Source organism: Electrona antarctica (genome assembly GCF_951216825.1).
Source record: "Electrona antarctica genome assembly, chromosome: 3".
Classification (NCBI taxonomy): domain Eukaryota; kingdom Metazoa; phylum Chordata; class Actinopteri; order Myctophiformes; family Myctophidae; genus Electrona; species Electrona antarctica.
In genome coordinates this window covers 21,900,840-21,927,288 of record NC_136808.1, presented here as the reverse complement: position 1 = coordinate 21,927,288, position 26,449 = coordinate 21,900,840, and the positions used below count along the sequence as shown (strand labels likewise).

General features: G+C 42.2%; 2 protein-coding genes across 4 annotated transcripts in view; one reads left to right on the top strand and one right to left on the bottom strand.

Annotated features, from left to right (window-relative positions):
• The window catches only part of LOC306920890 (uncharacterized protein), a 13,553-nt gene extending 9,328 nt beyond the window's left edge, over positions 1-4,225 (bottom strand). For both annotated transcript variants that reach the window (XM_079497856.1, XM_079497857.1), the window contains exons 1-4: positions 4,010-4,225; positions 3,531-3,619; positions 1,046-1,164; positions 364-466 (exon numbers count right to left, since the gene is read on the bottom strand). In XM_079497856.1, coding sequence (XP_079353982.1) covers positions 364-466; positions 1,046-1,164; positions 3,531-3,619; positions 4,010-4,119 — 421 coding nt within the window. In that variant the 5' untranslated portion in view covers positions 4,120-4,225. The remainder of the gene's footprint in view (positions 1-363; positions 467-1,045; positions 1,165-3,530; positions 3,620-4,009) is intronic.
• Positions 4,190-26,449, top strand: vps33b (VPS33B late endosome and lysosome associated). Of its 2 annotated transcripts, none has more exons than XM_079497849.1 (24): positions 4,190-4,306; positions 4,898-5,005; positions 6,262-6,342; positions 8,455-8,516; positions 8,612-8,661; positions 8,787-8,854; positions 10,011-10,056; positions 10,208-10,302; positions 10,952-11,056; positions 11,294-11,384; positions 12,142-12,219; positions 13,338-13,411; positions 13,505-13,591; positions 14,298-14,388; positions 15,059-15,133; positions 17,847-17,911; positions 18,241-18,295; positions 18,382-18,428; positions 19,579-19,711; positions 20,362-20,435; positions 23,156-23,257; positions 23,892-23,967; positions 24,513-24,620; positions 25,477-26,449. In XM_079497849.1, exons 2-24 carry the CDS (start codon positions 4,904-4,906, stop codon positions 25,554-25,556), a joined length of 1,845 nt encoding a protein of 614 aa, XP_079353975.1. In that variant the 5' UTR covers positions 4,190-4,306; positions 4,898-4,903; the 3' UTR covers positions 25,557-26,449. The 2 variants fall into 2 exon arrangements, with proteins under 2 accessions (XP_079353975.1, XP_079353976.1); XM_079497850.1 differs by lacking the exon at positions 4,190-4,306 and adding an exon at positions 4,392-4,410.

The following is a 26,449-nucleotide window of genomic DNA, read 5'->3' as shown; positions in this document are numbered from 1 at the left end:
CAGGGCTCTATTCTACTGTACTGTACTGTACTGTACTGTATGTGGTACCTGTACATGACAGCGTGGTCTGTGGAACAGGGCTCTATTCTACTGTACTGTACTGTACTGTATGTGGTACCTGTACATGACAGCGTGGTCTGTGGAACAGGGCTCTATTCTACTGTACTGTACTGTACTGTACTGTACTGTACTGTACTGTACTGTACTGTACTGTACTGTACTGTATGTGGTACCTGTACATGACACTGTGGTCTGTGGAACAGGGCTCTATTCTACTGTACTGTACTGTACTGTACTGTACTGTACTGTACTGTACTGTACTGTACTGTACTGTACTGTACTGTACTGTACTGTATGTGGTACCTGTACATGACAGCGTGGTCTGGGGAACAGGGCTCAAGGACAGTTGGTTCTGAGTGTTGACGTAAACGTTGTCCTGGACAACTCTGACTTCGTAGACCGGGTTCTGCAGTTAAAACACAAACTATAAAATCATGAAAAAGTCTGAAAACCATCAACAAAATCTTAGATTATACAAATAATCCAAAATAAGTTTATGGCCCTGCTTTTGAGGTCCAAATATGACATGCATTTATGTTCCATGTCAGGACGTGTTAGAGAGTGTTAGAGGGGCAGGGGCTGAAATCCCGTAAGGGCACTTTTGGACAAAAATAGCAGATCTACAAGCTCACAACGCGTCACGCTGTGACGCGTTGAGAGTTGTAGATCGGCTATTTTCGGGGCACGCTCTTTAGCTAGTGGAGATGCGGTGTAACGACATAGATTTCTAAACAAATTAGTTCAACGCAAAATGCTGCATTCAAGTTCAGGAGACTTCGGAGAAAAAGAAGCAATTCTCCTGAATGCTGCCTTCCGGAATGGCATGGAAAAGAGTGGCATTTGCATTTCTTTCACCACAGTAAATGCTGCATTCGTGGTCTGGAAAGGGCAGTTGTTTTACAGACGGGTTAAAAGGGCAGGAGCTGAGGCCCCTTTTGATGTTTATGTGTGCACGTCCCTGTTCCATGTACCCCCTATACTGTACCTGAAGTCCAGTGGAAGAGGCCCCCGTCTCCAGGCAGAAGTCAAAGTGATGCCATGGGCACACGAGCGCCATCTTTCCATTTCCGATATCTTCGATATCGCCCAGTTCAAGAGGACCGCCTGTGTGTGTCGACACATTACATTATAGTATATTAATACCATCCTAATCAATATTGCTGCACGGTTCCTGCTCAGATGTGAATCTCTATTTTCCTCCACAAGAGGAGTTTAATAACTAAGTTATAGGCAATATTAGGCAGAGTGGCATTCGGTCCCATTTTTACAGTCCCAGTTTTAGGGCTTGGGTTGGATTGGGGGCTCACATCAACTAATCAAATTATAACTCAAACTAATCAAACTAATCAAAGCGCGGCACGGGTGCAGCTCACCGCTCCAAGAGATGGGTCAAATGCGGAGAACAAATTTCACTGTGTTAACGTGTGTGACAAATCGTAGACTTTGTAGCCTGACTTTGTAGTCTGAAAAGGTGGGTTTTCAGACTACGGCGGAAAATCACTCCCGATCTTCCGCCGTAGTCTGAAAACCCACCTTTTCAGACTCCATCATGGCCCATAGCACTTACCCTACCCCCCTTAGACAGCACTTCTTAGACTTATATAGCATTTGAAACAGACTTATAGCATGTCATGTAGCACAATAAGTGCATTGTATGTAGTCATAGCACTTCATAGTATATATGTACACCATAGTATAGCATATATGTATAGTTTATATGTATAGTGTCATTATTGTCTCCACCAGGCCGAAGGCATGGGGAGAGAGTATGTTTTGCACTCCGTCCGTCCGTCCGTCCGTCCGTCCGTGTGTCCGTCCGTGTGTCCGTCTGTGAACAGCTAATCTCCGCCACTGTTAACCCGGTCGATGCCACATTTTGCACACACACTCCCTGGATGCCAACGATGAACCTCTGCCCCAAAATTTCCAGAACGGCCTGTTATAGCGCCACCAGGAGGCCGCTTTGTGCAAAACAAGTTTTTGGACAGTACACCTACAGATCTTGTCCAAACATCACACAAATTGGTACACAGTCTCTCTAGAGCCATTCAACCAAACGGGTCTTTCAGATTTCCCAGACTCCATCCTGATTGGCTAAGATTGGCTTCCAAAGTTCGCAGGAGTGTTCAGTTTCAAACAAAATGCTGCAAATCATGAACACATCGTGTGATTTCCGTGAAATTGCGCACGCACATTCCCACTCGGCCGAGGAAGAAATGCCACGTGAACATTTTCAACTCAGCCTCATGGTGGCGCTATAACTGGCCGAAAAGTGTTTTTACCTCTAACTGCACGGATCTGTGGATAACTTTGTATGCCAACTCCCTAGAGGCCAAGGAAAAACCTTTGCCTGGAATTTTTCACATCTGCTCTTTATAGCGCCACCAGGAGGCCGACATATGTAAAACACATTTTCTAATATTACTCCTTCAGATGTTATCCAAATTGCACGCAAATCGGTACACATGCTCTCCATAGTCATGTAATCCACCTTCATTGACTACGATTGGCTTCTAAACTTTTCAGGAGTAGCCCGCTTGGTACCCGTTTTGTACAAATCGCCACAACTACTCAACGCAGCGTCCGATTTCGGTGAAACTGTGCATGCATATTCCCACTAGGCTGAGGAAAAAATGCCACTTGACAGTTTTCAAATCAGCCTCATGGTGGCGCCAAGCTGTGTCTCACACACACACACACACACACACACACACACACACACACACACACACACACACACACACACACACACACACACACACACACACACACACACACACACACACACACAAAACATGATTATATTACTCCTAAACATTTTGCCACACATCACACACACTCCTATCCTCCTGGTGGAGACCTGCTGTGCCCAGAAGGGCACTTTTTCTAGTATAGATATGTTCTAGTTATAGTTTATATGTATAGTGTCATTATATAGATATGTTCTAGTCACGTTCTTAGCTTACGCATGTTTCGCGATAAATGCATTTTACATATGTGATGTATTCCCATGCTTTTTGTTCTTGCTTAATGTAAGTCGCTCTGGATTAAGAGCGTCTGCTAAATGCCTAAATTGTAAATTGTAGCAAAAACACAAGAGTAACTCAAATGAATTGTACAGACAACTAGTGCTGCACCATTCTTGCTCAAATTTAGAAATGAGATCCCATACTGTAGGTGTCTGAATCTAGATTGCAATCTTTTTCCAATTAATCGTGCAGCACTACTAATCAATTAAATCCCTGAATGCAGGCCCAGAGCTACCTTCAGGGATGGGTTCCAGGGACATTTTATGACTCCTACTTTAACAACGTTAGAGAGTACAGTACCGAGTACAGTATTGCATCCCAGGACCCCCGGAGGGTGACATGATTGCGTTCTTTCTCAATGTAGTGAGTCTAAGGATGCAGGCTATTTGCATCACTGCCTAATATGAGCTGATGATGGAGTGGAAGTGGAACTGAAGACACCTTCGTGCGGACAGGAAGAATCCATTGCCCAGTAGCGGTCATCTTCAGTGTGGACCAGAACGATATGCTCGCCGTCCTCAGAGAACAGCCTGGAGACAGACAGACAGACAGACAATTGGTTGATCGAATACAACAGTTTGCAAAATAAAAAAATACAGATAGCACTGGATGGGGAGATAGCCACATCAAGATGGAGTTGGCTGTTAACAATGTAATGCCATTGTGATGTTTGATTTGATCTGTGATGTACAGATTAATCCACATTTTCTCCTGTGGCTGGGTGTTAGCAGTAGTAGTAGTAATAATAACAATAAGAAGAAGAAGAAGAAGTAGAAGTCTTGGTCCTTGATTAAAAATACACATGACATGAAATGAATAGCAACATTAACAATGCAATGACATTGATAACATTATTAACACAGTAAAGCAATGGCCCATTTGTTTTCTTATTCTATTTTCTAAAACGTGTGTCTATTTACTTAGTGCATGATGCCGACTCAAAGTCGGATGTCTTTCCTACACACTGCCAGTTTCCACCGTGAACCACTTCTCTTAGAGCAGCGACCAGGTCCTCTTCAAAGTAATCCATTATATTATACTGAAAAAGCAACGTGCACGTTGTTGTCAACACAATGTGTTGAGTTGTTGATTTGTTTCTCCCCGGTCCCAATTCAGGGACGTACCGGACACTGGTACGTTCCTGAATTGGGTCCGGGGAGAAACAAGCTAAGCGTTGTTGATGACCCACCACTACAGCCCCATAGCTAACCACGGAAGTAAGTAGATTGTATTTTATTTGAATCCAGTGTTGCCAAACTTGCCACTGAATGACATTGTTTATTATTGTGTAAATACTTCGTTCGCTGCATGCACGATAAACGTAAATACTTTATGGAAAAGCGTGGTACAAATGAATGTCCCTTTATCCCAATATTTATTATGCTAACGTGAGATAGCTAAAGATGACTGACACGTCGCCAAAGGAGAACAACATTGACTGATTAATTAAACAAAACATATATTAACAGTGTCATTAGGCTATGTAGAATGGGTACAGTTCAAGGAAAGTACAGGCCAATACAAAATCTGCTAAGGCTAAGAGGATAAACCCAGAAAAAAGCACTAAGACTTGTTTACAGCAGGGTCCTCCATTTTCAATTCATCAGAAAGAACATTTAAAGACGTGCAAATATAACACTTCTTCTATGCAAAACAGAGACAGAGCACCCATGACATTCAGTTCACTGTGTGTTTTGCACCACGGGGGGTGTTGTAGTTTGGGGGAAGAACCTGCACACCTGCAGGCTGCACTCACTCACTCACTCAACCCCCACCCCTCTCTCTCTCTCTCTCTCTCTCTGTCTCAGCTGCCCATGGCTCACAGTCACAGCATCAGGAGGGACTGTCCTGAACTCCCAGATTTCTCTCTGCTCAAGAGACTGGCCAGAGACCAGCTCATTTACCTGCTAGAACAGGTGGGTGCATGACATGTGAATGTTACCACCTCGCATACCTATAGATGTCACTGTGCGTGTGCGTGAGTGTGACCAGATCCAAACTGTTCATTTGAGACACAGAAGTATCGATTGTGTGGGACGGGACAGGGAGTTGTATTACTTAACCCATAATTTAGGGGCGACTGTGGCTCAAGAGGTAGAGCAGGTCGTCCAATGATCCATGGGTCGGCGGTTCGAATCCCGGCTCCTCCTGTCTACATGTCGAAGTGTCTTTGGGCAGGACACTGAACCCCAAATTGCTCCCGATGTGCTGGTTGGTACCTTGCATGGCTTCTGCTGCAATCGGTGTATGAATGTGTGTGTGAATGGGTGAATGTAATGCACAATCTATGTAAAGCGCCTTGGATAAAGGCGCTATATAAATGCACCATTTACCATTTAGACCTAAGGACAGTTTTCTGAAAAACCTGTTTCTGTCAGTGGTGCTCAAACTATTTCATGTCAAGGACCCCAGAAATTATATGTAGCCTATTTGGCCTCCGACCCCCAACTGAAAATATGTAGTTCTAGGGACCCCCAGAAGCAAAGATTTGATTTAAAAATGTTCGCTCTGAAAGTATATATTCCAAATTTGCACCACATTTTCACGATTTTTCAAAAGCTAAAGTGCTTAAAACACCAAAAGGCGTTCCCGTCCAGAAAGTAAATACCTTGATGTCGACCATAGGCCTAATATTGCCTATAATTTTGTTATTAAACTCCTCTGGCGACTCACATTTTGTTTTAAAATGCAAATTTTGGTCATGGGGTGGTATGGCCGACTTGGTAGGCCTACTGTAGCCTATATAGAGCGTCGCAGTCCCCATTCATTTTTCCCATAGATGTTTCAAAAAGTATATCTATAAAGGGGCAGGAACCCTTTAGTTTTTTTTTTAGCATTATGTTATACTTTAGCTTTTGAAAAATAGCAGATCTACAAGGTTGCTTGTAGATCTGCTATTTTTGAAAAATCGTGAAAATGTGGCGCAAATCTTTGAATATATATTCTTTCAGAGCGAACGTTTTTAACTCAAATCTTTGCTTCTGGGGGGGTCCCTGGAACAACATATTTTCAGATGGGGGTAGGTGGCCAATTTCATATAATGTTTGCGGTCCTTGACATGAAATATTGAGCACCACTGATACAGAAACATAGGTATTTCAGAAAACTGTCAGGATTTAGAAGACATTTTTTAAATTTTGACGTCGGGTCTAAATTGGTGTTTGTGTCGCAGCTACCCGGCAAGAAGGACCTGTTCATCGATGCAGACTTGATGAGCCCCCTGGATCGCATTGCAAATGTCACAACACTCAAGGTAAAACCTTAACATCTGCAATTCTTCCACCTACTGTAACAGTGCACTTTATTTATACAGCACATTTTCAGACAAAGTCACAAAGTGCTCAACAATATAAAAACAACTGAAACAAGTGAATCATGATACATAATAATCAATTATAACAACAAGGCAGAGTACAAATACAGTGTCAGTGGAACTGAAATGCATACAGTACATCGTTTGGGGTTTAAAAAAGGCTTTCCTAAACAAATGGGTCTTTAATTTGGTTTTTAAAAAGAGTTAAGGAGCTAGCAAACCTAAGGTCCAATGGGAGGCTGTTCCAGAGTCTGGGAGCCCTACTTGCAAAGGCCTTGTCGCCCTTCGTCATCTTAAGCCCAAACCAAACCACACCATTGGGTAGCCATGCAACTCCTTCTAACCAAACAGAGTTGCATGGCAATGGTGGACCCTATTGTAAACAAGTTTAATGCTTTATGGTGTGACGTCGTCCACAGTTAACAGTTTTGTATTGAGTTGTGCTTGAAATGTACTATGATTCTCCAAACTGTTAATAAATACTTCAATCAATCAATCAATCAATCAATGGCGACCCTTTGGTGTGGTTTGGGCCATTGAATTGAACCAGTTGAATCACTTAGGTCAACGTGGTTTGATGTGCAATAGGACATATCACACCGTTCGGGACGAAAGCTGAAACAGTCTCGTCCCGTCTCAACCCTTTGGTGTCGTTTGGGCTCTGGCAGGGCTAAATTAGAAGACCTCAGGTGACGAACAGGCACATGGGGTTCCAGTATGGTTCAGCTAGGTACTGCGGTGCCAGGCCGTTTGGAGCTTTAAAAGTTAGCAGTACAATTTTAAAATCAATTCTAAAAGTTACCGGCAGCCAGTGCAGTGAGGCCAGCACCGGGGTAATGTGTTCAGACCTTCTAGTTCCAGTGATGAGTCTGGCAGCCGCGTTCTGTACTAACTGCAGGCGGTGTATATATCCTAGAGAGGTTCTGTACTAACTGCAGGTTAGTACAGACAGCCAGGAACCTTGGTGTTGTCCTGGACAGTCAGCTCTCGTTCAAAACACACATCACAGCTGTCACTAGATCCTGTAGGTTTACACTCTACAACATACGACGAATCAGGAGTCAGGAGTCAGCCCAGCTCCTAATCCAGACAACAGTCTTGTCAAAACTTGACTATTGCAACTCCCTCCTTACTGGCCTACCGGCATGTGCACTTAAGCCCCTCCAACTGATCCAAAATGCCGCAGCACGCTTGGTCTTCAACCAGCCAAAATTCTCACACGTCTCCCCCCTTCTCCGCTCGCTCCATTGGCTCCCGGTCGCTGCCCGCACAGAATACAAAACTCTGATGCTGGCATTCAAAGCAACCAAAGGCATGGCCCCCCCATATCTCACAAGTATGATCGTACCCTACAAACCCTCCCGCTCACTCAGATCAGCCAACGCAGGGAAGCTGGAGGTACCTTCACTAAAAACGCCGGGACAACGCTCCACACGTCCCAAACTCTTCTCCCTTCTGGCTCCAAAACTATGGAATGCACTTCCCATTGCAGTCAGAACTGCAGCCTCACTCCCAATCTTCCGCCGTAGTCTGAAAACCCACCTCTTCAGACTCCACCATGGCCCGTAGCACTTGCCCTAGCCTAGCCCCTTAGATAGCACATTATGTAGACTTAGATAGTATTTTAAACAGACTTATAGCTTGTTTAAAATAGCTCTAGAATTGCACTTTATGTAGTCATAGCACTTTATAGTACACATGTATAATATATTATATAGTATAGTATGTATAGTTTACATAGATACTCCACTGTTACGTTCTTAGTTTACGCATGATTCATGATAACTACTTTTTATACATGTGATGTATGCCATGCTTTTTGTTATTGCTTAATGTAAGTCGCTCTGGATTAAGAGCGTCTGCTAAATGCCTAAATTGTAAATTGTAAATTGGTGTATAGATCCTAGAGGTTCTGTGCTAACTGCAGAGGTGTATAGATCCTAGAGAGGTTCTGTGCTAACTGCAGGCGGTGTATAGATCCTAGAGAGAAGCTACAGATAAGCCACACTCGCTCCGTTTAAAAATGATGTTGTTTTATGTCTTCTGTTGCAGCAACATGAAGTTGACAAACTCTACAAAGTGGAACATAAACCTATTGTCAGCAGCTCTGACCAGTAAGTGAGTGATGTGTGTCCGCGGCCTGGCATAATTCAATAATAGTCTTATTCTCGCCGCGATCGTTTGTTAATGTTGCATTTTGTTCACGTAGGCTTTGTTTCCTCATTCGTCCAAGAATACGAACCGTGAAGTGGATATGTGGTGAGTACAGTGGTGGAACCCGTTTTCATCACAAAGGCTGATTATCCAGTATCCACTATTTATTTGCCTGTTGAATTATTTAAAACCAATGTGTTTATTTGATGGCATTCTTCTCTCTTTTCCAGATGTAGTAAATGCAGACAAGTCGGCCGGAAGATCCAGGAGATACAAGATCATATTTAGCCCTCAGAAGGTACAGTACAGTAGTGGTTCTCAAAGTGGGTGCAGTGCCGCGGGATAGTTTGATGTTTAGAATGTATTTGATATCACTACATGCTTAACCACCCTTTGTAAAACGGACCTGAGTTGCACTGTACGTACTACGTAGGTGTGTTTCTTTTTCCATTCTTTTTCCATCAACATCAAATCTCTTTGTGGTGTGAGCTTGTAGATCTGATCCTTTTGGCTAATGCCCCCCCCCCCCCAGAATGGGGATGCTGGGGTTCAAGTGGTTATTTATTTATAGTTATTTATTTCATTCTGTCCTATACTGGAAACTGATATTCTCTCATGTTTTCCTTGTGACACATACTGTTACCTTTGCAGGCAGTGAAATTCGTAGCCTGGGTAGCAGCCTGATTCGCTGTGTTTTATCACTCGCTACTCAGTCCGACTCGTATTTCAACGCCACCTGTTACGTAGCCACGTTGTTGCTGATACCATTGAAATGAATAGAGGGTATGCGCATGCTTAAAGTGGATGGTACATCGAGTGGCAAATCGAGTGGCAAAGCAACAGGCAAAGTGAGTTTAACATTGTTTAATGTTGTTTAATGCAATCAGATAGGACTTTTCTGTTTGGATGCATGGGCTGTCAAGGCCAGAAAGTAGTTTTTTGCCACTCAGTAGGCGTTCCTGCATAACTTCCTGGTTTGATGATGATGTCACGCGCATACTCTCTATAGCAGGGGGCTAACACTCCGGTTCGGTCTCTATCCTTTTATTACTACATGCTTTTTTTTTGTAATCATGGACAGATACAAGATGGGTACAGTTAAGATATAACACAAATAAATAGAGACCCCGTCCCCTACCCAACAACGTACATAGCATTACAATAGTCTAGGCGTGAGGATATAAATGCATGACTTACTTTTCGAGGTAGGTTTCGAGATATATATCGTATATCAACAGTGAATGTGATGTATAGCTAGCTACTAGCAATAGTAAAATCAAATAGCTTACTGTGTGTGTGTGTGTGTGTGTGTGTGTGTGTGTGTGTGTGTGTGTGTGTGTGTGTGTGTGTGTGTGTGTGTGTGTGTGTGTGTGTGTGTGTGTGTGTGTGTGTGTGTGTGTGTGTGTGTGTGTGTGTGTGTGTGTGTGTGTGTGTGTGTGTGTGTGTGTGCACAGTTCTATGCGTGTGATGCAGTGTTGGAGGAGCAAGGCATCTATGGTGGTAGGTGACCTCTGAACTATGACCTTTGATTCAGAGTAATGATGCGTGGTAGCTTGATGCTTTTCACAATAAATGCTTTAGAGTAATGATGATGCTTGGTGACTAATATGCATTTCAAAATAAAAGTTCCTCTGTCTGTGTTTTTGGGTAGACGTTACCACAGATGAGTGGGCCTTCTATCTCCTCCCCCTGGATGATGACATCATCAGCCTGGAGCTCCCCGAATTCTTTCGGGACAACTTTCTGGTAACGTTCTAGTCTGAAAAGGCCTTTAAATGACCGAAAATACTTTTTGAAGGTGTCCAGCTTTGAGGGTTTGTGTGAACAAAAACATTGAAGACAAAAGTGAAGTCGCAAATTGGGATTGATGAGATATTGTATGATGATGTATGAGAGCGCCCCTCACTTCACACGTGTGATTTTTTTTTTAAAGAACAGCTGGTGTTAAGTTAGTAGTTCCCAACATTTTTCATGTCAATGACCCCCAACTTGACACTAATTAGCCCGCGGACCACCATTTGAAAAGATATGCCAGGAGAACCCCCATAAGAGAAGATTTTTACGGCTCTAGCAGTGACACTCAACCCGTTTAATTTCAAGGACCCCCAGTTTGACATGCATATTAGTCTACAGACCCCTATTAAATGGCCTTTCTATCTCTGGGACCCCAATTTATATTGTAAAATCAATGTTAATTTAACTCTGAGAGTGTACAAAGGGACCCTGTCCCATGTGTACACTCTCAGAGTTACAGACCCATAAGGGTCCATTTTGTTCCAAACTATCATTTAGATGGGGACCCCCTGGAACTCCCTCAAGTACCCCTGGGGGTCCCCGGACCCGACTTTGGGAACCACTGTGTTAAGTAACCGTAACATAAGGTGTGTTGTCCTAGGAAGGGGACCAGCGCTGGGTGAGGACAGCAGGCAGTGCCCTCCATCTCCTACACACCCTTTATGGTCCTTTCTCCAGGGTGTACGGGATAGGACGATGTTCTAAGGTAGGACCACACATACAGTATGAACACACACCATGACAAGCTTCATAAACATGAAGAAAACTGTCTGGGGTTGCACACAAAAGCCTGAGTAGACATTACAATGACACCAGAAGTGTTTTTTTTAAAGTGAAATACACCTTTAGGGTATGCAACTATGCATGGTAAAGGATTTAGTTGTTGTTAATTCTCTCTCTCTCTCTCTCTCTCTCTCTCTCCCCCGTGTGTGTTTTTAACCAGATGGCATATGAGTCCTGGAGAGAGCAGGTAGAAGAAGGAGAAAAGAAAGCCTGTCAAGCTGAAATTGGAAAGGTCTTTCTCATTGACAGAGGTACAGTTTAATGGTGTTTCTCATTGACAGAGGTACAGTTTAAAGGTCTTTCTCATTGACAGAGGTACAGTTTAAAGGTCTTTCTCATTGACAGAGGTACAGTTTAAAGGTCTTTCTCATTGACAGAGGTACAGTTTAATGGTCTTTCTCCAAAAAGGAAATAATTCCCCATTCATTTTTCTCATAGACATTTCAAAAAGTAATTATTTAAAGACCTTTAAGTGGTATAAATGTCAATCAGATATATAAGTATAGAGTCGCTGCTTCTGGTTAGGATGCCTCTCGGGCGTCTCCCTAGGGAGGTCCTCGAGGCACGTCCCACTGGGAGGAGACCCCAGGGCAGACCAAGGCGCAGTTGGAGGAAACACATCGACTCACTTGGAATGTCTCGGGATCCCCCAGGATGACGTCACTAATGTTGCTCTGGAGAGCAACGTCTGGCACACTCTGGTGGAGCTGTTGCCCCCGCGACCCGACTACGGATAAGCGGTTGAAGATGGATGGATGGATCATTTTTTATCTTTGTGACCTAAACATTCTCCTTTTCCTAGCCCACACACAGGAACAGTTTTGACATAATAATTTTGGAAATATTCAAATTTGCCTCTTACGCCGGTATCGGCCGATCAAGAGAAAAACAATCGGTGATTGGGATCGGTCCCAAAAAACTTGATGGGAGCACCGCTACTGTTGTAAGTATGCTTTAGTCTGCAGACAGACACTGGTTTAAGGTTTATCTTCTCCATTGACTCTGTAGATGTGGACCTTGTCACCCCGCTGTGCTCGCAGGTGGTCTACGAAGGACTAGTGGACGACATATTTAGAATCAAATGTGGTAAGTGTGCCGTGTGTGCGTGTGTGTGTTGTCTCCTGGACAAGAAAAGGATGGTGACCTTGACCTACCATGACCTTAGGTTGTGGCGGTCGAGTGAAATGTTGCAGACTTGTGTGGAATGTACAGTGGCGTAAAGTAAGTTACTTTACAAGTAACTACAGTACATTTATTCAAGTACTGTACTTAAAGTAACATTTTGAGGTACTTTTACTTTACTGGAATATTTCCAATACTTTTACTTCTACTCCACTACATCTTGGATCCAAATATTGTACTTTTCGGCTTCCTTTTTTATAAACCATTTTCATCCCACGATTTTGCAACCCATTTTTTCACCCAGTGTCAATTATCTAATGTAATCCTGTGCGCTACACGTCCTCGGGCAGCAGACTGACCTCATGCTTCCTTCTATGCATGAGGAGTCCAAGCTGCTTCTTTTCACCTGACAGAGGGGAGGAACACGTTATTCCGACCAGTTCCTTTCCCCTCCATCAGGCGCCCCGGCTGGCCAGGGAGAGGTAGTTTAGAGACCAGGATTACTGCATGTTTTTGTGAGGGTACCTACCCTTGGGGACACGGGGAGAACATGCAAACTCCACACCGAAAGGCCCTTTCGCCAACCCCACCTCGGGTATGGGCACTGATGACGCAGAGGAGAGAACACGCCCCCAGCGCCCACAGAGCCCCCAGCGCCCACAACGTCCCCAGCGGGAATCGAACCCAGGACCTTCTAGCTGTGAGGCGACAGCACTACAGCTAGAAGTAGACACTGGGTGATCTACAAGCTCATAGCGCGGCACCGAGTGCCGTAGATCTGCTATATTTGAAAAATCGTCAAAATGTGGCGCAAATCTTTGACGTTTTTAACTCAAATCTTTGCTTCTAGGGGGTGTCCTCTGGAACAACATATTTTCAGATGGGGGTTAGAAACATAGGTTTTTCAGAAAACCTTTAGGATTTAGAAGACTTTTTCGTTTTTAGAATCGGTGTCAGTCCTAAATGGGTTAAGTCCACCACTGTGAATATGACATCAGGTGAATTCTGTCATTTGTGTTCATGTATTTCTGTGCAGCAAATGTTGTGTAGTCAAATAATAATAAATAATATGTGTTGTGTAGGTTGCGTGGAGTTTGGACCTGACGTTACATCTTCAGATAAAAGCTTAAAAGTGATGCTGAACTCTCAAGACAAGGTAGGTCAGCAGACCATCCATTTTCCTAATCTCACCTTTGACTCTTTGTTTTTACGTGACTTCCTGTTCTGAACCATGATTTCTCTCTTTTAGGTGTTCAATGAAATCAGAAACGAGCATTTCTCCAACGTCTTTGGATTTCTTAGTCAAAAAGCCAAGAATCTCCAGTCTGCTTACGATGTGAGTGTGAGAAGAGCACACGGGATACATCTTCTTAACACAATCTTGCATAGCCAGGCCACGCATTTAACTTTCACTAGACCTGTACGTGCCCGTCGGCCACCGGCCTACTTGAGAAAGATGCAACTTGGGAACGTAATACCGTTGTCAACTTGTCATAGCACCCGTTTTAACTATCTGTCTGTGTCCCACATGGAGATCTCTCTTTTCAAATGTTTTTTTTTTGTGGCTTTCGCCTTTATTTTATATTTTTTATGGAGGGACAGACAGTAGGCTGACAGGAAATGGGGAGAGAGATGGGGGGAAGACATGCAGTAAAGGCCGTCGGGATCGAGAGTCCAACACAGGTCTCATTGAAAATGAACTATAAGCGCGTTAAATCGTTTCACGTTTGAAAGGCCCATTAGTCTACGGCCCCCCCATTTAATGGCATTTCTATCTCTGAGACCCCAATTTATATTGTAAAATCAATGCTCTGAGAGTGTACACATGGAACCAAATGGACCCATTAGGTGCTAAACTAGCTAAACTATCATTTAGCTGGGGGCCCCCTGGAACTGCCTCAAGGACCCCTGGGTGCCACATTGGCATCCACTGGCATAGGTAGTCAGATGAGTGACATCACAGGCTGACCACAGCACAGTCCCAGATCCGCCATGAGGCCAATGTTTTTCTTCAATCCAATGGTTTTTCCATTCTTCTCCAGAAACGCCGTGGGATGGACATTCAACAGATGAAGACCTTTGTTTCAGAGGAGCTGAAAGGCTTAAAGCAAGAACACCGGCTCCTCAGTTTGCGTACGTTCTGTATTCTTTGTTTGGTGTTTGTTTGGTTGTTGTTTAATCGTGTCATATTGCTATTGGTTGTTGTTTAATCGTGTCAGTATTCTCATTGGTTGTTGTTTAATCACGTCAGTATATTCTTATTGGTTGTTGTTTAGTCGTGTCAGTATTCTATTGGTTGTTTTTGTCAGGTGAAACCTGACTAATGAAATCTCATGAAATGTAGACGACATCGTCACCACCTAGTCACACTGACGGCCTAGCCTAATTGGCTGCCACACACGCTGCCTAAGCCAATGGGAGTGTTGTATGATTGACTGCCTCCTAAGCTATGCCACACGCACGGCGAAAGGGCGTATTTCCACACCACAGCGAGCAAGCGTTTACCACCGCAGCCTCGAAGCGACAACAGCTGCTAGTGTTATGAGCTGGACAGCAGGAAAGCGACAACAAAACAGTCATTGAACCACGCACAGTCGGAAACGTCGGAAACGAACGCAAACAACGGCTCCGAGGTTGCGCCAGAGAAACGTACACGTTATTAAAATAATAATAATATGGGGGGAAACAAAGACAGTGCCTGTTTCACCTGACACATTATTACTATGTAATCATTCCTTGTTTAATCATGAATGTCAGTATTGCTGAATCACTAAAAGTGCTGCTACTATGGTCCTTTTTTCAGATATCGGTGCGAGTGAATCAATGATGAAAAAGAAAACCAAGCAGGACTTTCAGGAAATGTTGAAGACAGAACACTGTAAGATTGCCTTATTAAATTATGTTTTTTGGGAGCGGCAGGCCAGGTTTCTATTGCTGCTATAGTATAGTACAATGTTTTCTACATATAAAGACAAATGGTGTAGTGACATATGGTATAACCTAAATTGTGAACTTACTGTCTCATAAAGGACAGATACACTGCAGACTATTATGTGGAGTATATTTGAAACAAAAGACAACGATCTCTCTGTGCACAAAATACAGTCAGGAACATTACCATTAGCACTGGAGACTGGCAGGTGTAATGCCACTCCAGTGGAAGAGAGATACTGTTTGTTCTGTGAACTTGGTGAAATTGAAAACAAGGTGCACCTTTTTTGTTTTATTTTTGTAAATGTGACTACATAAGAGAAGTATTTGTTAACGAGATGTCTTCTATCTGTGGTGATTTCCTTGAGTTAGATGATTATGAGCTAAATTGATATATCTTTTGTTAAAGGAGTTTTTTGTGTGTGGCAGATTTCATTTGTCAAGGTTGGGAGAGAAGATAGAACACTGTGTAATTCAATGTACTATGAGTATAATGTAAACATGCTGGAAATGTAATATGGTGTCTTAAACACCCATGAGGGTTGGGCACTTTGTGTGCAGGACACGGAAATAAATTAACAATCAATCAAAATATAGTGTTTGGATGTGCAGAGGTATAGTCATTAACAGTCACTGAACCTGTGAACAATGAACCCGTAACCATTTAGACCTGAGGCCGATTCTAACCTAACCTCAGGTTTTCTGAAAACCTTCAAATTCTTATGAACCCATTTAGACCTGAGACCAGATTTAGCTCTGGTCCATATCCCTATAATGCCCTTTGCTGCCGTTGCATTAAGGCTCTGTCACTCTTTGCTTCTAGCCCTCGCATGAAAAAGCAGACCAGCCTCTCCTCTGTAGCGGAAATATAAAGAACGTTTTACCTACTCACCAATACAAAGACGGGTTGTGTAATTAGAAAGCCTACTTTCCTTAGTGGACGCACTCTGAGCCCCCCCACCACATTTGTAAAATGCACTATTTGGCCAAAAGGGATTGTTTTTACACCAGTAAATATATACTTTCAGTTACTCCACTGCGCCCTCTACTGATATTGCCATGAGAAAAATCTCATAGACAAGATTTTCCTTTCCGGACAAAAAGTGCATTTTCTTTACATGTGGTGGGGGGCTCAGACTGCATTCACTAAGGAAAGTAGGCTTTCTAATTACACAAACTGCCTTTGTTTTGGTGAGTAGGTAAAACATTTTTTATATTTACGCTACAGAGGAGAGGCTGGTCGGCATTTATGTGAGCGTAGGAAGAGAACGGTTCCATAGCTCTAATGAAGGCATTAGAGCTATGGACCAGAGAACGGTTCCATAGCTCTAATGAAGGTATTAGAGCTATGGACCAGAGAACGGTTCCATAGCTCTAATGAAGGCATTAGAGCTATGGACCAGAGAACGGTTCCATAGCTCTAATGAAGGTATTAGAGCTATGGACCAGAGAACGGTTCCATAGCTCTAATGAAGGTATTAGAGCTATGGACCAGAGAACGGTTCCATAGCTCTAATGAAGGCATTAGAGCTATGGACCAGAGAACGGTTCCATAGCTCTAATGAAGGTATTAGAGCTATGGACCAGAGAACGGTTCCATAGCTCTAATGAAGGTATTAGAGCTATGGACCAGAGAACGGTTCCATAGCTCTAATGAAGGCATTAGAGCTATGGACCAGAGAACGGTTCCATAGCTCTAATGAAGGCATTAGAGCTATGGACCAGAGAACGGTTCCATAGCTCTAATGAAGGCATTAGAGCTATGGACCAGAGAACGGTTCCATAGCTCTAATGAAGGTATTAGAGCTATGGACCAGAGAACGGTTCCATAGCTCTAATGAAGGTATTAGAGCTATGGACCAGAGAACGGTTCCATAGCTCTAATGAAGGCATTAGAGCTATGGACCAGAGAACGGTTCCATAGCTCTAATGAAGGCATTAGAGCTATGGACCAGAGAACGGTTCCATAGCTCTAATGAAGGCATTAGAGCTATGGACCAGAGAACGGTTCCATAGCTCTAATGAAGGTATTAGAGCTATGGACCAGAGAACGGTTCCATAGCTCTAATGAAGGTATTAGAGCTATGGACCAGAGAACGGTTCCATAGCTCTAATGAAGGCATTAGAGCTATGGACCAGAGAACGGTTCCATAGCTCTAATGAAGGCATTAGAGCTATGGACCAGAGAACGGTTCCATAGCTCTAATGAAGGTATTAGAGCTATGGACCAGAGAACGGTTCCATAGCTCTAATGAAGGTATTAGAGCTATGGACCAGAGCTAGACCAGATTCTACAAATATCTTCTAAATCAAATGTTTCTATGTCAGTGGTGTGCCACCTTTTTCATGTCAAGGACCCCCATAATTATCTGTATTTGGTCGCAGAAGCACATATTTGAGTTAAAAATGTTTGCTGTGATAGAGTATATATTCAAAGATTTTCAAAAATATATTAGCTGTTATTTTTCAACGGCTAAAAATTTAAAGAATGGTTAAAGTGGTTTAAAAGCTAAGGATACACAGATGCGTTCCTATCCTGAAATGGGTTAAAATGCATTGGTGTATAAGGATGTACACACTCATCATCATCACTTGTCAATCACAGTCTTTACAATATGATTAGTTCTACAAATCCTGTATTCTTCTGCCACTGTCTGCAGCCTTACTGGAAGGGTTTGAAATCCGTGAATGCATTAACGCCATAGAAGAGCACATCAATAGACAGGTGGGTTAATTTTATCATTCTATCCATAAAACATTAACCGCATGCATGATAGTGATACTGTACTGTACTGTACTGTAGCCTATTGTACTGTTACTGTACTGTACTATATCAGGGGTTCTCAACCTGGGGTTTGCCAAATTATTTAGCATTTCCGGGGTCCCCAGCCAAAAACGTTGAGAACCCCTGGACTATACTATACTATACTATACTATACTATACTATACTATACTATACTATACTATACCAGGGGTTCTCAACGCTTTTGGCTGGGGACCAACATTCTAATGTTGACCTTGCTCAGTCATTAATTCATTGTTTCTCTGGTCAAGGTTTCAAATGTAGAAAGTCTAAGACTCCTCTGTCTCCTGTCTCTCACGGAAAACGGTGAGTGTTCTTAGTATTTCACACCAGAGTAAAACAAATCCGGCCTCTTTACTATAAATAAAACAACTTTGTTTTTTATCTGACAGGGCTCCTGCCGAAAGATTACAGATCATTAAAAGCGCAATATCTACAGGTGAGCCTCCTTAACTCACATCTTCGAAATGTTCAAAAGCACACTCAAAACCCACCTTTTCAAACTGGCTTTCCCTACATAACCCCCCCCCCACACACACACACACACACACACACACACCCTTCTTGCTTGTCCTTTTTTGATTTTTGATTCTAGTTTTTAACCTTTTTAAACCTTTTTAACTAGTTTGACACAATTCTAATAAAAATGTCTGTATTAAAATGTCTGTAAAGCGACTTTGGGTACCCAGAAAAGCGCTATATAAATCGTATGTATTATTATTATTTATTATTATTATCTTAAAGGTGTAGTGAAATGGCTTTTTTTTGTCATTTTATTTTGAAGTTTCAGCCTCAGACGGCAGGATCTAAGTTTCTGAACCAATCAGAGCGTCAGTTGAGAGAGGAATGCTCTCTCAACTCAACTGTGTTGGTAAATTGTAAATGGTGCATTTATATAGCGCTTTTATTTATATAGCTGCATTTTTATATGGTTATGATGTGGTTATATTCATGTAGAAAACAGAAGAAGAAAACAAGTTTATTTGAAAAACATCATTGCATAACAATATGAATTATGATGTTTCTTACATTTTGAGACACAAGAGGACCGCTCTATTAAAAAACAACAAAAAAAACAATCAACTATCAAACAATGGTAAAAAAGTTTCTATTACTTCTGGTAAAGCTTGTACGCTCTCGGGAGGAACGACATCTGGTGCTGATTATTATAACTAAAGCTAGCTAAAACAACAGTACAGTAGTGCATCCCATGGATGCAGAGGTCGTTGTTTTATTGCGTTTTGGGATGCAAAATGCACCCTATTTTAATCTATCCACTCACACATTCATACACTGATGGCAGCCAACCAGCACATCAGGAGCAATTTGGGGTTCAGTGTCTTGCTCAAGGACATTTCGACGGTAACTGGGGGAGCAGATAAAGGTCTATCTATATCTATATAATCTATGTAAAGGTGTGTGAATGGGCGAATGTAATGCACAGTTGCACACTATGTAAAGGTGTATGACTGTGTGTGTGAATGGGTGAATGTAATGCACAATCTATGTAAAGCGCCTTGTATAAAGGCGCTATATAAATGCACCATTTTGTTGAGCTGTTTGGTCCGTTCCTTGTTTTGCCCTATCAGAGCTATGGAGTGGAACATCTCTTGACGTTTGCCAACCTGAAGCAGTTAGGAATGCTGGTGGAGCAGCAGCCAGGAGAGACGCTGACCGTCATGGACAGCAAAGTGGGCAAACTGGTCAACGAGAGGACCGGAGGTGATTTGCAGTGTTGAATTTTTGGCAGCAAATTTAGATTTTAGTTTTAGTCATAGTCCCTTGAATATACGCTTTCATTTAGTTTTAGTCACATTTCAGTCACCCGGAATGTTTTAGTGTTAGTCTAGTTTTGGCCGACTAAATATCGTAAGATTTTCGTCAACTAAATCTACAGTTGATTTAGTCGACTAACATGTATTTTGGCGGGCCTTGATGCCGTCGTAATGGCTGATTTTACACTTGCTGAAAATAGCCGATCTACAAGGCATCGCACTGCGCTTGTAGATCAGCTATTTTCAGCATGCAACCAAACCCTGCTGCATGGAACCAAGTGTAAAATGACTCCACTAGTCCCTTTGATGTTGTCTGTTAAACTTTAAAGCCACAGTAGTTATGGCTCAAGGTGCCACATTTTGAATGTAGTAATGTTCAGCAACTACATACTAAATATTTTTTAATCGTGTGAGAATCCTGATCTCAATTCTCGTGGAGGAAAATCGAGCATTTGAGCAAGAATCGTGTGGCACTACTGTCCAACTCCCTTTCTAGTTTCTTCTCCTCTACCTCCATAATGCCAATCTGTATAGACTAAATATTTTATTATAACGATTGACTATATATCCTGCCTCATTCCATTTGTCTTTCTTTAGGAAAGTTGAATGACGCCTTCTCCTCTTTGGCAAAGAAGAGTAATTTCAGAGCATTGAGTAGAAGACTCAATCTGGTAAGTAATCTTGAACCTTGCTATTTTTCAAAAGTGTCCATAGGGTCCATTTTCTACATAGAGGGAAAAGGGACACACACACACGCACGCATACAGACAGACATACATACATGCAGAGATCCCCCCCTTTTATGAGCAGAACATGGACATAGATACAGAGATTTGTACATGTTTAGATATTTATGGACAACTGTCACACTTCCCTCTCTGCACATCATTCCCTCTGGAGCGCACTTCATGCCAAGAGTGCAGTAACTGCCGAGAAAAATGAAGAAGAAGGAAAAAAAAAAAGATAAATGGGTTTAAAAGTCTTTCAAACTGCCAAATGAGGTATCGACATATTATACTAATGAGGTAATTATTTTACCCCGTAAATAATCTTCCAAAGAATGACAACGTTTTTCAGGGTGAAGTGTTGAGAATTTATTAAGAAGATTCAGCAGAGTAACAACATACAGAGTAAGGAACAGGCCTCCTTGCCTATTATTCCCCCCTCTGGGCGCAAGCCTCCTCAACCCTATTCTCAGACATTTCTTATAGTCTTGTCTTAAAAGGATCCCTGGCTAATACGACAAACATGTCTTAAAACATAATTCCCCTTTATTACTAAAAAAATAAAAACACCTTAAATATTTGATTTCTTTCATAAATAGAGAATCTTTCACTCAATAGGGATTGCTCCTGTCACAAGTTGATGATGTCATATGTTCATGTGTGGTCCAGCTCTATGGAATTATGGAATGCACGTGCTAATAAAAAATCACACCTGTGTGAACTGAGTGGTGTAAGGTAAGGTAAGGTATTATATAGCTCTGATCTGACGTAATGAAATCACACCTGGATGTGATTTCACAACTGGCTTTTTTTGTGCAGAGAAAATGACCACGGTTGCTACGGTCATCCAGTTCACCCGGGTGTGATTTAATTACGTCAGAAATTATTTTGAACATAGCAACCATGGTCATTTTTTTCTGCACACAAAAGCCAGTTGTAGGAGTGGTTTACACCACTCAAAAATATTTTAACTATTGCTTTGATGCTCATATTAACTTTAGGAAGTATTAAGTTGTTTTTTATTAGCATATGCATTCCATAATTCCATAGGGCTAGACCACACATGGGCATATGACATCATCAACAACGGGAGGAGTGAAAGATTCTCTGTTTATGAAAGAAATACAAAATATTTATGGTGTTATTATTTTGTAATTTTAGTTATAGAGGGCAAGTATAATGTTTTAAAGTCAGGTCAGCTGTTAGATTGGCAGCTGCAGTCCTTCAATGAGACTGGCAGAGAGACACAATAATGCATATATTTGGCAATCTATTTGGCATTCTAAAATATTACAAACATTACAGTTCCAGACTTTTTCTTTTGTGAAACCACAGTTAGACACAACAGAAGATTTATAGAATGACAAATGAATAAACATTAAAGCAAGTACATGTTGATACAGCTATCTATTCTCTATTTGGCTAGCCTACGGATTACTATTTTATATCATCACGTGAAATTTGCTTTCGCATTTCGCTACATGGAAATAAAAATAATTACTTGCCACATGGAATTTTGTCCTCACGTGGTGTGTTTAGATCCGAGACTTACTTATAAATTAATACAGATAGATATCAAACATATACATATCACATGAAACATATTGGAGAGACAGGAACTTTGAAAGTTGATTTACGTAAGCTCACTAATAGATTTTATGCAGATCTCACCCAGAGGGTTTTTCACCCATTTGCTCGAACATAAATAAAAACGGATTTAATTTTAGGACGAAATATAACTCAAGCGTAGTGAAGGGTTAGCCTTCGGACATCTGACTGAGCGACATCTACTAATGTTACACAAGCTAATATTTTGTATTCATATCCACATTTGAAATAGTCCTGACCTTTCTCTCTGTTTTCAGTTGACCCACAAGTCAATTTGGTTAATGTGTCTTCTAGCGATCTCCATTGGGCTGGTGTTCAATGGCTCCCACATGACAGCATGTATCTGTGGCTTGGCTTGGTCTCCTGCTGTGGCAAGTCTCTTGGTGTTTGCCATGGTGTCAACTGTCAATTTCATCTCCTCTGCTATAACAGCAATGTACAGCATTGGCAATGTTGGTGCTGCTGCTCTCATGGCTCCTCTATGAAGCTGGTAGATTCTTGGTGTCATGGTGTAGCTAGCAGACGTGCTGTCATTGCTGGTGAAAGCTTCTCTCTGCTAATCATCACTGGCTGTTGAAATGAGTTCTTGCAGTCATCACAGAATTATTGGCAATCTGTGAGGTTTCAATCTTGTAGACTTGTAGAGTCTTGTAGAGTTGATGATCAGTTCTTGTTGATTCTGCATAGCTTGCTTCTGTGGTCATCTAGTAAAGGCATATTCATAGTCCAGTTTTCGGTGAAGAGGTGACCACCGAAATGTTAAAAACAGAGAGATGTGTTGTGTGAGCAGTGACCACCGCGGCTCAGTGACGCCATGTTGTAGTTTTAGTAAAACAGAGAGATGTGTTTGGGTGAGCGGTTAGTCTCTTATCACCGCGGCTCAGTGACGCCATGTTGTAGTTTTAGTAAAACAGAGAGATGTGTTTGGGTGAGCGGTTAGTCTCTTATCACCGCGGCTCAGTGATGTCATGTTGTAGTTTTTGGTGGTCACCTCATCACCGAAAACTGGTCTATGAATAGGCATTAAGTAGTTAACGCTCTCATTACTTTCCATGCAGGTGCCTAAATCAGATGAGGAATATGATCTCCGCGTCCCAAGAGACATGGCCTACATCTTTAGTGGGGCCTACATCCCTCTGAGCTGTAAACTCATCGAACAGGTGGGCAATAATAACACATGAACGCAACATGAATGGAAGAACATTCACTAAAACAGCCGGGACAGCACTCCACACTTCCACTCCACTTCCACTTCCACTCTTCTCCCTTCTGGCTCCAAAACTATGGAACGCACTTCCCATTGCCATCAGAACTGCAGACTCACTCCCAATATTCTGCCGTAGTCCGAAGACCCACCTCTTCAGACTCCATCTTAGCCCGTAGCACTTGCCTCGACCACCTTACGGTCGTATGCAAAGGCTCAACTTATGTAATGTAAATAGCATTTTATGTAGACATAGCACTCTATAGTCTATACGCAGTTTCATTATATAGATATTCCACTGTTAGACGGAAGTTAGGTTCTTAGCTTACATATGATTCTTGATGACTATTTTTTATGTATCTGATGTATTACCATGTGTTGTTCTTGCTTACCGTAAATCGCTCTGGAGTCTGGATTTAGTGGATTAAGAGCGTCTGCTAAATGCCTAAATTGTAAATTTATCGTAAATTGTAAACACACAGAAACCGATTACATTGTTCGTTAAGAGGGGACCCAAGTTAAAATGAAACATGGAAGATAATTAGTGCCATTGCAAATCTTTCTTGTGTGTTGTCTTATCTGTGCTGTAGGTGCTGGAGAGAGATGGATGGACGGGACTTGAAGAAGTCACCAGGATGCTCAACGGGAATGAGTTTGCAGTCACAGGTCAGACCACTGGTTTTCAACCCTTTTCATATCAAGGCCCATTATTTATTCGCCATTTGAGCCACGGAACCACCATTTGATGAGATTCAGCCTCAATATGTTTGTTATCGTTGGATAAGATTTTGTCCACAATTCCATGCTGTATTGGTGTTGGTACCATTTAGGAGAGATAACAGGCAAACGTTGATCGAAATAACAATTCTTCTACATTCTGTAATTGTGTAGACTTCTTGTAAATTTGCACACATGTTTAACAATAATTTAACTCCTGAGAGGGTAAACTGAAACCAGGTTTCATTTAACACTCTCAAGAGTTAAAGATCTATAAGGGTCCATTTGGTTACCAACTCTCCATCATTTAGCTGGGGGACCACCTGGAACCCCCCCAAGGACCACTGGTTGAAAACCACTGTTTTAGCTCAAGACCCAGAAGATAGATTTGCCGTTGAACGGGACCCTAACTAGTGAGAATAACCGATCTCAGCGAATCAGCCTGCTTATGTTTCTGATTCTGTCACCTCCCCCCCCCCAACCCCCCCAATCAGGCAGCAACGGAGCTAAGAACGATTCCCAGAGAATCATCCTGGTCATGTTCCTTGGCGGCTGCACCTTCTCTGAGATTTCAGCGCTACGCTTCCTTGGAAGAGAGAAAGGTACAGACGTAACAACTCAAACCCATGATTAGAATTAAAATACAGGAATATTAAAAAAAAATTGTAATAAGACTACAATTTTCGAATACCAAACTAACCTTTTTGAAATGTAGTGCCATGTTTTTTTATTTTCGAAATAGTCAGTGTGGCACACATTCATTACGTTTAATTATGACACCATGTCAAATGTAAAAATATTTCCAGCATAAAAATAAGCCTTTTCCTTATTTTGAAATATTTCAGGAGGGGACATTGTACTAATGATCATTAGACTCGGTTCAGAGTTTGAATGAATGTAGAATTATGTGTGGGGTTTTGGACTTCATTTAATTGGTTACATTTAACAAAGTCATTTTATTTGAATCCTCTTAAGCCAGTGCCAGTGATTACCCTTCCCTGTGCTAGCCTGGCTAATAAGCCAGACCGAATCAGCCGTTGGCAAAAAAAAATTGCCTGCCGGCGGATTACGGTCTGGAGAGGCTCAATTGTACGCCCATTTCCTACACCAGAGAACTGGTGTGGCCAATCGGGACACGGTATGCAATATGGGCGGGCTTTGGTACAGTGACGTTCAATGCTTGAGACCTTTGACTGACAGTAGCTCTGACCAATTGCGTCAAAGAGAAAATGTTTGAACCCGCCCCCCAGGAAACAAGATCCATACACAGCATCTCCAGACTCAAATACCACACGACAGTGTGATTTGAGTCTGGCTTATTAGCCAGGCTATCCCTGTGCCACCCTTGCCCAAGGTTGCCTACCCCTGGTCTAGGCTATAAATTATTTGTGGTGACCACTGTTTTCTCCACTCTAGGTTATAAATTCATTGTGGTGACCACTGTTTTCTCCACTCCAGGTTATAAATTCATTGTGGTGACCACTGCGATCACAAACAGCGCAAGACTTTTAGATGCCATGCTGGATCACCACATGTAGTCCTCTCCTGTTTCTTCCTGTCTCCAACCGTTCAGGACACACTCCTCCTCCTCATGTATGGACCATACATCTGATTAGCTCTGTTTGGAACATCATATCTACGTTTGAGCTCCGGGAAGAGGTTCCGTGTCAGGATATCCCTGTGCGGGTAGAACGGGGGTTGAGCCGTCCAAAAACAGCAACATCGTTTCCAAAATGTAAAGATATCAGAACCGAGCTACAGATGATAAACTTAGGACAGGCATGTACAATTTTTAGACCGGCGTGAAAACCACTGCTTAAGTCAGGCTTAAATACAAATGCAGTGCAGTCGACCCCCGTCCGCATGCACAATATTGCTTCCGTAAGATTGCATTGGGAAAACATGGTACTGGCTGACTTCATAATTGATTGATTGATTGGTTTATTGAACATGAATGTGAAAACAGTAACAGAGTACAGTCAAACACTCCGTTCAAAAGGGATAGTACCAAAACAGTCCTTGTGGTCTTGTTTCCATTTAGGCCCTATGCAATCAATTCATAGACTAGCTTTGTAAGCGGTTGTTTCACCCCTGTCTTAAAAGTTGACGTGCCTGTCCTAAGTTTATCATCTGTAGCTCGGTGCTGATACCTTTACTTTTTGGAAAATATCCTGCGAAAAGGGTTTTCACCACTGTTTTTGGACAGGCTCAACCCCCGTTCTACAGATGCAGGGATATCCGGCCACGGAACCTCTTCTCTGAGCTAAAGCGTAGATATGAGGTTCCAAACGGAGCTAACATCTGATCTGCACTTCTCCACTTCTGACACATTCCTGCTGCCACACTATTCTAAAATGCCATTGGTTGGAGGAAAGTGCATCATCGTAAATGTAAAGAACGATGTACAAAAGGAATAAATGTTTTAAATAAA